At 40.8% G+C, this 13,643-nt stretch overlaps 1 protein-coding gene across 1 annotated transcript; it reads right to left on the bottom strand.

The window, feature by feature from the left end:
- Positions 1–1,062: 1,062 nt before the first annotated feature.
- On the bottom strand, positions 1,063–8,554 carry LOC129400145 (lipocalin Cav p 2.0101-like). The gene is made up of 7 exons (XM_055123515.1): positions 8,461–8,554; positions 7,592–7,734; positions 5,676–5,749; positions 3,581–3,691; positions 2,194–2,304; positions 1,972–2,001; positions 1,063–1,224 (listed from the first exon to the last, which is right to left on the bottom strand). Exons 1-6 carry the CDS (start codon positions 8,518–8,520, stop codon positions 1,985–1,987), a joined length of 516 nt encoding a protein of 171 aa, XP_054979490.1. The 5' UTR covers positions 8,521–8,554; the 3' UTR covers positions 1,063–1,224; positions 1,972–1,984.
- Between the last annotated feature and the right edge of the window lie 5,089 nt (positions 8,555–13,643).

The raw sequence follows: 13,643 nt of genomic DNA, 5'->3' as shown, positions 1-13,643 counted from the left end.
GTCATTTGACGTGGGTCCCTCTCCCTCTGACTCACTCAGCATAAAACTCTCCAGGTTCATCCATTGAATTAGTTTGACAGAAATCTTTGGATTTGTCTCAGAAAATACTGCCCACTCCACACATCTATTGATAGAGTTCAGTTAAGGGGGTAAATGTCCCCTATAAATGAACTTCGCAAGCAGGTCATTGGGCGTTCTGTCCTGTTGCAGGCAGACCATTGGTCTAAGCACATGCCTCATTAAATTTTGTCCCCCTGCTCTTTTCTAGGTACTCCATGCTTTGGAGCTTTTCTGTTTGAGATGTGCCCCGGCTTAGTTTAGGATGCTGACATGATTTATAACCTCCCTCAAATTTCAGCCACTTTCCTACTTTCAGTGAGAAACCTGTCATACAAAAACTAACAAATATTGGGGAAGAGATTTAAGTGAAAACGTTGGGTTTTTCTGGGAGGAGGGTCACAACCAGTGATTCCCTGGGGCTGCTCCTGGCTTTGAACTCGAGAATTACTCTTGGTGGTGCTTGGAGGAACACATGTGATGCCGGGGATTGAACCCTGGTCTGCCACGTGCAAGGCAAAAGCCCATCGCACTGGACTGTCTCTCTGGTTCCAAGTGGAAATGTTTTGTGAGTAGAGATTCCTCTAAATTACAACATTGGCCATATCATGTTGTTTTCTATTATATCGTATCCTTCTCCCTCTTAACCGCCAGCTAATGCTGCTCACACATAGTGTTTGACACTAGCTAGGAAGTCAGAAGAAAGGCCTTTAGATATGGGCTCATCACTTTCTTCTATCCTTCATATGACATGCATGGGATATCCAATCAATCAGAAATCTAATCAATAACATGCAAAAATATCATCCGCGAGAGAGTTTATCTTATTTCTTCCAACCCGAAATAGACATTTTAAAAAGCATTCCATATGCCTACCAAGACCAAATTTCAATTTCAATGGACACCTCATTGACTGAATTCTCCTATTCAAGTAGGTATTTCTGTGCTTTACAAACAAGAGTCTTTGCATCAAACACAGCTTTGTGCATAGAATAATCAGTTTATTAATTTAGGCATCCAATGGGATACAATGGCGTGTGGGAAACGAAGAAAGAGAAAAACATGGACTGAGGTCATGATGATAGTGGGAAAGAAGGAATTACAATTTGAGTGATGATTCGGGTATCTGAGATGCTGCTGCGTTCTGTCATCATGATCTGGAGATGTCTACAAAAATTAAAACATTAAGAAACAACATTTTGAGTAGGTTCCAAAGGGGTCCATCATGCTAAACACATTGGAAAGGAGGTGAGGCAGTTATCAATGTAATCTATAAGAGAAATGTTACTGTAGAATTTTTTTCATGAAGCCTAATATGTGATATTCAGGGTAAGAACTTGACTGCTAGGATACGTGTAGCAGTGACTGATCTTCTATGAGGTCTTACACCAAGTATGTAAGGTAGAAATGTGTTCATGGCTGTAGGACAGAGGGAATTGAACTCTGCAAGTGTGTGACTTACAGGGCTTCTTTTCTTTAGTATTTCTTGGGAGCTTGGAGTAATTGGACCTCACTTGGCTGTGCTCAAGGACCAAAGGCGGTCACAGATTATCTAACACAAGGGGCGCCACACACCACAACGGACCATGAGTCTTTCTCGAATCTCATGACTATTATAAAAGAGTTTGCATTAGAGTTTGCGGTCACTGGAATACACGGAGTGAATTCTCATTCAAAGCTCGATGCTTCATCCATTTGAAATAACTTTTGTCCGCAAAATGTTGAATCCCAGCCAACGGTATGGTTACATGGTGAGCCGGACCACGATTTAATCCCACACTCGTGCACGTGTCTATATCATCGCATTTGCCCACCCTTTCATCAGAGGAGTTGCATCTTATTTTTGAAATGGATACCCCTCCCAAAGACATCATGACTGCTTAAAATATCAGGAGATTCAATGTCATCACTCACCCAACAGGTCTTCTTACTGAGGGCAGGGATCTGTGGAAGACAATGAATAGAGCGTTCACAACAAGAGCTGATACATTCAACATTTCTAAGCACTGCATTAGACAAAGATTATTATTTTTTTCAGAACCCAGGTGTCCAAGGGACACTTGACAAAGAAGCTTTCTTGGATAAAATTTCATGATGGCCACTTTTATACCCGAGAAGAGCAAATAATGAATTTACCTTTAAATTCGACAAGCATAACGTTTTCTGCGGGAATACCGTATTCCTTTACCAATTTAGCGTACATTTCGTGGGCTTCATGGGCGTTAGTGTGTTCATAGCCAGGTCTTACTGCAATTGGCAGAAAAGAAGGGAAGAAAGACAGTCATGAGTGTGCATCCAATAATCAGAACGGGCTACAGTCACCCCTATATAGACAGGCGGATGTCCCCCTCTTCTCCAGGCTGTCCATTTTTTTGGAAACAACATCACTCCCTCCTGAGCCTCTACCCTGGTTCCAAACAGGTGAGTCATTGCTGACAGAGATCTCAAGAGGGATACGAAGTGATCATACCAGCATTACACAGGTTTCTAGTGCAAATCCTAGGATATTTCACATCGCTACCCAAAAGCACCCTTCAAATGTCAAGTTCTGAAGGTTTCCTACTCAATTTTTGGCAGGGTTGACCCTAACTCTGAAAAACCCTACACAGTCTTATGTATGCTGTCCTGGTGCATTTTTGGAGCTGAAAGTTATCTGTCACCTATTTTCTTCTTTCCTGGGTACCACTGTCACTGTATCACTGTCATTCCATTGCTCCTCAACTTCCTCGAGCGGGCACCAACCTCATCTTCATAGTGAGACTTGTTGTGACTTTTTTTGGCGTATCAAGTACACCCCGTGCAGCTTGCCAAGCTCTGCTATATGGGCAAGATACTCTTGATAGCTTCCCGGGCTCTCTGAGAGGGATGTAGGGATCGAACCCGGGTTGATCACGTGCAATGAAAACGCCCTCCTCTCTGTGATATCATTCCAGCCCAAAAATAAGATACCCATTCTCAAATGAGTGCAAGCTGGAGTTTAGTCCTATGCCAAGTTCCGAACCTGTAATCTTACATTCTACAGATGGCTACACTTTCTAGTATTCTGGAAACTTCAGGCATGGAAAGAAAAGTCTGGGAACTTTGCACTAGTCCCCATCCCATTAGATTGCCTGAAACCAGCTACCCAGTAACAGTGCATCGGAATGAGTTTGACGTTATTGGCATGTGAGCAGATTCAACTCATACTCGACTCACACTGCCGACTGCAATCAATAGGCATTTGTATAAATATATCGCAGATTTTCGTAGATTTTCATAAATATCAAAAATGTATCATAGATTTTGCCTACACTGCTACATAATTCATGATATGTTAATTTGCTGAATTCAAAACTTGATGTACCTGAGTGAGAGAATGCAATCATTTCAGTCAGTGGACATTGCATTCTGGAATTGGAGTAAAGGACACTCCCGAGCTCCAGAAAGTTTGTTTTTTTTTTCATAATGCATGTATGTAATTTTTCCATAAGTAACCTCTATGTGTCAAAACAATCACTGATTCTACTCAGAATTAGAGACATACTTGCAGCTACAACCATATGTGTGACGGTTCCGTTTTCATCGGTGTTCTGGATACACATCATCAACACGTTCTCAGATTGATAACAGAAATTGAAGCGATTTTGTCCTGAGACTGTGGAAGAGAGAGAGTGAGAGACAAATGGCACATGTGTCTCAAGCTTATGTGAACAATCCTTTTCAAAACAGAATCGTTTTGTTAAAGGATCACTGGATTGTGTCACTGTCACTATGATCCCGTTTTTCACCAGTAACATCACCGTTGTGAGACTTGTTGTGACTGTTTTGGGCATATTAAATACACAATGGGTAGTTTGCCAGGATCTACTGTGTGGATGCGATACTCTCGGTAGCTTGCGGGGCTCTCCAAGAGGGGCAGAGGAATTGAACACTGGTCGGTTCTGTGTAAGTCGAATGTGCTACGGCTGTGCTATCGCACCAGCCCATTGGAATGTGTGGTCAAGTAAATATGTTGAAATAAATTGACTGTTTTTTTCTGTTGGATTTGGGTGATAGCCAGTGGTGCTCAGGCTTTTTATACGTTCTGGTGCTCAGGGATTACAGGGAACAACTCTCAGCGGACGATTTGTGGTGCCGAAATTATATCTGGGGTCACTTATCTGGAAGGCCAGCCTACGCTACACCAAAGAATATGTGCAACTATTGTCATCTGACAAAAGAAAAATCTACCGTTTCCTTATTTTGACCTAGAGTGGAAATTTAATTTTTGCCAAGTGAGAGTCTGTTTCCCAAGGTCGTGTTTATAATAAGTGGTAGATCTGATGGAATAATAACAAGTCCAGAAATCCAGAAAAGCTCTTAAAGGGCATGAACTTAACATATATATATATAAAGTTATATATATAGTTATATATATAAAGATAAATATATGTATATACATATATATATATATGTACACACACACAACTCTCAAGATCCCAGCAAGCTACCAAGAGTATCTCACCCGCACAGTCAGATCCTATCAAGCTCCCCGTGACATATTCGATATGCCGAAACAATAAAGATAAGTCTCCTTCCCCTGACCCTGAAAGAGCCTCCAATCATTGGGAATGACAAATAAATAGAGGCTTCTTAAATCTTGGGGCTGGCCTTTGAGAAAACAATATGGACGCTGTCAAAAAATTAGAAACTGAGCTCCCATTTGACCCAGCAATATAACTGCTGGGAATGTATCCCAGAGAAGCATAAAAGTATAGTCGCAATGACATCTGCACTTACCTGTTCATCACAGCACTATTTCCAATAGCTAGAATCTGGGAAAAAACCGAGTGCCTGAGAACAGATGACTGGTTAAAGAAACTGGTATAGCTACACAATGGAATACTATGCAGCAGTTCGAAAAGAGGAAGTCATTCTTTGCATATAAGTGGATCAACATGGAAAGTCTCAAGCTAAGTGAAATGAGTCAGAGAGAGAGACAGACATAGAAATATCGCACTCATCTGTGGAATATAAAATAACAGAGTAGGAGACTAACACCCAAGAATAGTAGAGATAAGTACCCGGAGGTTGGGTCCACGGTCTGGAAGCCAGCCTCACATGCTGGGGGAAAAGGCAGCTCAGAGAGAGAAGGGAACACCAAGTTAAATGTGTTTGAAGATCCCGCTCGGGAAGGGAGATGCGTGCTGAAAGTAAACTAGAGACCGAACACGATGGCCACTCAATACCCCTATTGCAAATCACAACACCCAAAAAGAAAGAGAGAACAAAAGGGAATACCCAGCCAAAAGCAGTAAGCATGGATGGGATTGGCGGGTGGGAGGGATACTGGGATCATTGGTGGTGGAGAATGGGCACTGGTGGAGGGATTGATTTTTGAACATTGTATGAGGGAAACACAAGTACGAAAATGTGTAAATCTGCAACTGTACCATCATGGTGATGCACTAATTAAAATATATATATATATATAAATTTGAAATTAAATAAAATCTCAGGGCTGGCAGGAATAGACACTGTACAGGTGCCCGCTCGAGTCAATAGGAAAACAGCAGGATGACAGTGATACAGTGACACTTAATGAAATAAAAAAATTTACAAAAAGACTAGTCCATCATCCAGGAAGAACAAAGACTCACAAGCAGCAGTGTATCCTTCAGATCCAGGTGCTCTGTCTCCGACTACGGTGAACTTTTCACACACTCCATTGTTTCTGAAAACCAAATCAATAAGAAGGTCGGTGATTCCTCCTATACTCCCCACGGCGGCAGCGCTTCCGACAGCGGGATGTAGAAAGTATGGCAAGGACACACACATGACTGAGGTCCAAGAGGATGTCAAGTCCTGCTTTTAGGGAGAAACCTCTGGACACGGGCATGCCGAGTTGATTGTGTGAGAGAGGAAGAAAGAGAGAGAAAGAGAGAGAGGGAAAGAACATCCAGAAGGATCTTTCACATATATGTGGGAGCATCGTAGGGGGATAAACGTTTCCTGTATAGAAAACATCTTAGGGGTTGGAGCTTCCGCAAAGGGCCTGATGAGGTTCTTGATATGAGTCCAACATCCCTATCAGTGTGCCCTGACATCTGTGACCTTAATACGTTCAAGCGATGTTCCCAGATTATGCTGTCACGTTAGCTTTGTTTTCACTTTAGTAATCTATCCTGATTTCAGGTATTTCCAATGTCACAATGAGGATTCAGCATGCGCCGAATTCACAATGCTCTTGAATCATCTCTATCTCTTTGCATATGGACTTTTCTCTCTGATCTTCGATTCTCCACATCAAGAACTCGGTTGCTGTTTGCTGACGAAACATCACACTTGGGGAGAACTATCTCTCACTGCAGGTCTATGGTTTAGTTATCAGTGTTCTACATAAAATTCATCATGTGTGGTAATCTTTAACCAAAACAACAAAAAAGGCACTGATAGCTCAGTGGTCAAGATCTGGATATTTATTGTCATTATCTGATTCTCATATTTTGCAAGTGGAAAAATAGGTTCCGAAAATATTCAACACGTTGTGTGGAACCATAAGTTTATGACTGAGTCTAACATCAAAAATATTAGCTGTGGTGGTGGATCGGGGGTTGGAGTGATAGCATAGTGGGTAGGGCGTTTGCCTTGCACGCGCCCAACCCGGGTTCAAATCCCAGCATCCCATATGGTCCCCTGAGCACCGCCGCGGGTGATTCCTGAGTGCAGAGCCAGGAGTAACCCCTGTGCATCGCCAGGTGTGGCCCAAAAACCAAAAAAAAAAAAACTAAAAAAAATATTAGTGGATAACCCTTTACGCCCTTGTATAAATTAAATATGAAATACTGTTTCTAAAAAATTCAGAATCTGTTACATGAACTGCAATGATCAATCGATGATATCATGGTTCTTAGACTCTCAAGGAAAACTTCTCCGAAACTTTTTTTAATTCTGTCATTGACAATGCAGTTCAAACAGCAGATGTTTGAACATTCTGGAAACTTAGGGCACCCACTGGAGAACTTCTCTGAACCAAGTTCAGAGACTCAAATTCGTGAGAATTCAGATAGGCCACTAACCACCCTCCATCAGGAAGAGCAAGACTCAACAGGTGTTCATGAAATTAAGAAGTGTGTTACTTGGGGCTGGAGCGATAGCACAGCGGTAAGGGTGTTTGCCTTGCACTGCCTGACATGGGTTCGATTCCCAGCATCCCATCAGGTCCCCTGAGCAGCACCAGGAGTCAATTCAGAGTGCATGAGCCAAGACTAATACCTGTGCAATGCTGGGTGTGACCTCAAATGCAAAAGAAAAGAAAAGAAAAGAAAAGAAAAGAAAAGAAAAGAAAAGAAAAGAAAACGAAAGGTAAGGAAAGAAAAGAAAAGAAAAGAAAAGAAGAGAAGAGAAAAGAAAGACAAGAAAGGAGAAGGAAAGAAAAGAAAAGAAAAGAAAAGAAAAGAAAAGAAAAGAAAAGAAAAGAAAAGAAAAGAAAAGAAAAGAAAAGAAAAGAAAAGAAAAGAAAAGAAAAGAAAAGAAAAGAAAATGTGTGACTTAGGTGCAGGGAAATGTCACTTACTTCACCCAGAAAGTCAAGTTGACAGAGTTACAGTGTCTGTTTTTGCACTCGATGTCTCTCAAGAACCCTCTGAGTGGCCCATTTTCTTCCACCTTCTCTTTATTGTCGGCGGCTAGAGCGATAGTCTGCCACTTACCCGTGTTCTGGAAAGAAAAGTTCCAATGAAGAAGGACAATCACACTTTTCACTTTTCTCATAAACTCCCATCCTCAACTATTCTTGTACTTCATTGAACACTGGGGGGAAAATGCAGATTGTTTAATCGGACCAAGCCAAGTAGTGATCTATTAGGTATTGGGTAGAATAACAGAAACAAGGGTTGATAGGATAGAAATGAGATTTATAGAATTGTAAAAACAAGAATTGGAAACTCTCAATTATACAAACACCAGGTTCTTGAAATTGAAAAAAAAAATTAAAAAAATAAAATGTTCACTCATATACCATAAAAACATCCAGGATGTCGGAAATTAACGCTGGATTACTTTTCATTGGACTGCAAATGAAAATATAAAGGAAACCCCTTTCTTCCAGACAGAAAGGAATAATGTCGAGAGACAGAAGAGAGTGTTTGATTGCGATCAGATCCATGGATCAATATGTGTATCAAGTGTTCAGCACCGAGGCTAGAGAGATAGTACGGTGCTAGGTTGCTTGCTAGTCCTGGAATGTCCTGGGTCAATCCCTGGCATCCCAAATGTGCCTGAATTCCACCAACAGTGAGTCCTTGCTCAGAGACAGGAGTAAGCCCGAAGCCCTGCAAGGTGTGCCCCCCATAACAAAAAAAGTACAAACTAGAGTGCGGGATAAACACATACACACACACACACACTCACACACACACACACACATCAGATCTTCCCTGATACCTTCCAGTGCAATTTGGCAGAGGCCACGGCCACGAACAGAGCCAGGAGTACAAGTTTCATCTTGCCGATGTCTTGGGGTACTTCTTTCAGAGAAGTGGGAAAGGCAGGATGTAGACACTGCAAAGGTGTTGGGCTTTTTATAGCACTGCTCTGTGGGCCTGACGCAGAACAGACCATGGTCGGTGGTGATCCGCCACGGAGGATTACGCGTATGGACATATCCGCCTGGTGTTCAAGACAGCTGTCAAGCCATAATGACATTTGTTTTAAGGGAAGCTTAGTTGGAGTGGACAGCTGACCTTTAGATTCAAGGCCAGAGCAAAGAAGAGACAGACAATCACGTCTTCTAGGGAGGTGACATTCATTTCTCTTTTTCCTTATCCTGATTTCCACTTGGGCCGCATACTCCAAGAATGGTGTCCCTACTCTGAACCTAGTTTGCATGGCCCAGATAGACAAACTACATTTTCCAAACACAAAAGCTGTTTTGATGCAATTATTTTGGTTATCAGTACCCTCATCCAATGATACGAGTTTGATCTACTTATAATTAAATCTACCTATTTAAATCTACCAAACTGTGACACAAAACAACACCCCCCCAAAAAAAGGTTTCCCATATCACTTTGACATTTCTCTCTCAAATCCATCTCAAAAATTTCATTTCAAAAAAGTGCACCATGAACCTCCCAATAATGATTCTCACTCAGGGCTCAGTCATTATATTCAAATTTCTGAACTTATGCTTAGGAATGTTTAATCTCTACCTTGACTTCATTGGTTTTTATGAAGTTTACACACAATTTGGTTACAATTTTGTTTATTCTTCCAAATCAGATTGGATTGGGGCATCTTTGTTTGCAGGAACTGTGATAGCCCTTTTGTCTTTGCAATATTGCTCTACAAAGATCCACTTTCCATCTGAACTAACTGTAATCAGGAGAAAGAGTTGATCTTAAAGATACAATTTTCAGGCAAACTTGAAATAAAGCCCTACCTAAAATTGATGGCCAGGACTGGGTAGGCTCACTCTAACAAAAATGCATATTAGTTATTCACAAAGACGAAAAATTAAAGGCAAATATGTTGGATAAAAAAATACCCACAAAGTAAAATAATTAGTTGGCGGCACTCTCTACGGAATCTGCCTCTCTCCTCTCTATTTGACCCCATGTCCGGGCTACTGAATTAACAATTTTTAAAACATTGAAAACTAGTCATATGTAGCAGGGACAGTGAAGAAACTTTGAACAAGTTGTGAGACAGTCATGCAGTAAGGGATGATGTAGTTTGCCATCTTCGTTGAGTTTTTGCTAATCCTGCCTCCTAACAGAAAATCTACCATATGTCTACAGCCCCAGCACCCAACACTGATATATCTGACACATTTTCTCATTCTGCATTTCTTTATGTCTTTTATTAAATTCGAATATGTGCATTTTCTTGCTTCTTCCATTGGGTATTAAAATTTTGATGGTTTTCTCCATTGTGTGTCTACTTTTATCAACTGCTGACTAACATGATATGAGTACAGTACCTTCCTTTACTTAAATATAAGTCACTGTCTTTTCATGGACAAATCTGCTTCACTGTATCACGTGAGTGTAGAGTTATGACTGACTTTCTGGGGTCCAAGTGCTGAGGAGCTCATGCATTCCGATCGGCGGCATAGGAAAACTTTTCTTGTGCCTCCAAATCCTTGTTTACCTTGTGTGTGGTTGAAATTTTTCAAGAAATGACCCTTAATATGTCTGTGCGACCTCGCTGTTATTTTCAAATGTTAATTTCAGGAATGACTAGAGGTTATTTGTGTATTTTGTTTCCAACAATGTGCTTTTCGTGAGCAGTGGGACAGCTCACTCTTTGTCTGTTCTACTTGAACTGGGATTATTATGGAGCTCAGAGATTAATGCACAGACTTTGGATTCAATTCCTTCCCCAGAGAGGATTCTTACGAAAACATCCTTCCCATCTCTGCATCATTATTTTCAAAACTCCATTGGTCATTGTTCTTTATTGAGGTTGCTGCTTGATGGTGTATGTACGGAAGGGTCAGACCTAAGAAGGACCTTGAAGATAAGTATCCCTGTTTCTTCTTGTTGTGAAAAAGGATTCTGGAGGGGCTCGGGCAATGGTGGTTGCCTTTTTACTTTCCCCTTCTAGAACATGGCCGCCCACTCAGATATTCCTTAAATTTTTATGTGAAGTCTTGTGTTTTATTGTCCTACTATTTGTTAAAAAAGCAAAAGTGACCGGTGTTGATGCGGATGTGGGGAGACAGGGACTCTTCTTCGCTGCTGGTGGGAATGCCAACTTTTCAGCCCTTTTGGAAAACAATATGCATGATTCTCAAAAAAATTGAGATATGGAGCTCCCATTAGACCCAGCAATACAACTCCTGGGAATATGTCCTGGAGAGGGAAAAAGGTATATTAGAAATGACATCTGCATTTCTATGTTCATGCAGCACTGTTTACAATAGCCACCATCTGGAAAAAACCGGAATGCCCAAAAGCAGATGACTGGTTAAAGAAACTTTGGTACATCTATACAATAGAATGCTATGCAGCACTTAGGAGAGATGAAGTCATGAAATTTGCGTATAATTGGAACAACATGGAAACTATCATATTGAGTGAAAAGAGTCAGAATGAAAGGACATAGGTAGATTGCACTCCTATGTGGAATATAATGTAGCAGAGAGGCACGAGCTTGCAATGATGCAACTTCTGGCAGACATTTCTTTGGAATTAGATAATAAATAATAAAATACAGAAATCCAAAACCTCAAAGCAACTATTGTAGCCACAAGACTTCATATCTCTTCATTCCTAGCAATGGAAAACAAATAATCAAAAACTTCCTTTCCAGCATGTTGACCTTGCATGGGGAATCTCAAAACAATAATAGTGAGTTTTTTGTTGAATATCCTCAAAGTAAAGAGAGAGTAATGTGAAATTTATCAGCTACACAGGAGGTGTGGGGATCTGGGAGAAGGTGGGGGGCAGGGGGGTGTTTTACTGTGGTTCTTGGTGGTGGAATATGTGCACTAGTGAAGGGATGGGTGTTTGAGCATTGTGTAACTGAGACTTAAGACGGAACGATTTGTAACTTTCCACATGGTGCTTCAATAAAAAAAAATTTAAAAATCTTAAGAAAGAATTGATTAGTATTTTTAGTGATTTATATTACTGAGAAGAGAAACAGTAAGAATTGATTGGTATTATTGACTATTATTAGACAAGGATCAGAGTAAGAATTTATTGAGATTACTACAATTATTTTTACTGACTATTATTATGGAGATGAGGAACAGTAAAAAGATGAGACTGACTGCGTGTGGCTTTGAAACAAGTGAATCACGTACAGTCTCCATTGCCAACCCAGGTGAACTCTCTGTGTCTGAGAATATGTAGTAAAACTGTTTAAAAACAAGTATATAGAGTACATGTGTATTAACTATTTAAAAATAAATTATATATATAAACAGAGAGAAAGAGAGCGAAAGAGAGATACAGAGACAGAGACCGAGAGAGAGAGAGAGAGAGAGAGAGAGAGAGAGAGAGAGAGAGAGAGAGAGAATATCCATTGTTATTTAAAGCCATGGAATTTTCTCTAGGGGATTGTTAGATGAAAGATCAAGCTGTTGAGATAATCTCTTGGAAAAATATTCTTTAACTTCCCCATGATGGAGAGACCAGAATGATCTCCCTGTATTATCTATGTGTGAGGAAATACCTGCAGTCGAGACTCTCATCAGCCCAAACCCTAGACATGTTTGGATGTTTCTGATGAGAAGAGAAGAGGAAGGCTTCCTTGTCAGCCCGGCACAGTACTGAGACATGTGGGGACTCGGTGAAAGATAAAACATAGTTTGTGATGGTCACCACACACAGAGATTAAACAGGGGTGCAATATTGAGAGATGGTCTCAGAGCTCAGGGAAATACAAGAGAACAAAATACGAAATATAAAAGAGAAAGATTATTATCAACTAAAGCCTGTTTCTCTCTCATTTGAATGCAGACTTCAATTGAGGAAGAACAATCAAGGTCATTATTTGATGGCAATGATTACGCACAAAAAATGATACAGTTTGCCTCCCTTCCAGTTTGAGGTCAATTCAATGCAAATTTCCTTGCCAATTGGCTAGACCATCCTTGCAGGAACAATGACTCTTTCTCTCAGAATGACAATGGAAAACATGAGAGTGAAGAAAACCAAGATTTCAAGGAGTAAATTGGCAAAAGTATGCATGCTGCTGTCATAAGACAAATAAGGAAGAACACGGAGCTGAAGGTGTCTGCTTGGCTTCAACACCCATTGCAGAAGAACCCATAATAGACAGATATTCGTCTTTCTTCCTGCAAGCTTTTTAAGGATTGGGGCATATTGACCGCTTGGAGATTAAGATTGAGCTCATGAATATAGATCTATAGATGAACAGATTCCCCTAACACTAACAGGGAAACTTGAGCTAAAATAATCACTTTTTGCCTTTGAAAAGGAGAGGAAGAGTCGTGTTCAGGAAGGAGGGAGGAACACCGAGATGGTCACTGATGGCACCCAACACTCAGATGTCCAGGGATGATGTGTGGGTTTCTTAGGAAACTTAAAGCCCTGAAATTCAATAGCTATTTGGGGAAGGTGACTCCACAAAGTCTGTGAGAGAACCATACTAGGTCATGTTCTAGTCTATTCCAAAACAATTGCGTATCCAAGTGATGTTTTCCAAAATGCAGGCAAACACTGGCCTACAGATGAAGATCAAAAAAGCATGTCCCACCTGAAACCACATTCACCCACTACAGAAAACTGCGATGTAATCTGAACCCTTCCCTTCATACACCACCAAGCAGCAACCTCAATAAAGAACAACGAACAACGGAGTTTTGAAAATAACGATGCAGGGAGGCGGAGGAATTTTTCGGAAGCATCCTCTCTGGGGAAGGAATTGAATCCAAAGTCCGTGCACTAATCTCTGAGCTCCATAATAATCCCAGTCCAAGTAGAACAGACCAAGGGTGACCTGTCCCACTGCCCACTAAAAGCATGTCTTGGGGAACAAAATACGTAAATATCCTTGAGTCATTCCGGAAATAAACATTTGAAAATAACAGCAAGTTCGCCCAGTAGTATTAAGGATCATCTCTTGAAAAATTTCAACCACACACAAGGTAAACA

Source organism: Sorex araneus, chromosome X (genome assembly GCF_027595985.1).
Source record: "Sorex araneus isolate mSorAra2 chromosome X, mSorAra2.pri, whole genome shotgun sequence".
Classification (NCBI taxonomy): domain Eukaryota; kingdom Metazoa; phylum Chordata; class Mammalia; order Eulipotyphla; family Soricidae; genus Sorex; species Sorex araneus.
This window is presented reverse-complemented; position numbering and strand designations above follow the sequence as displayed.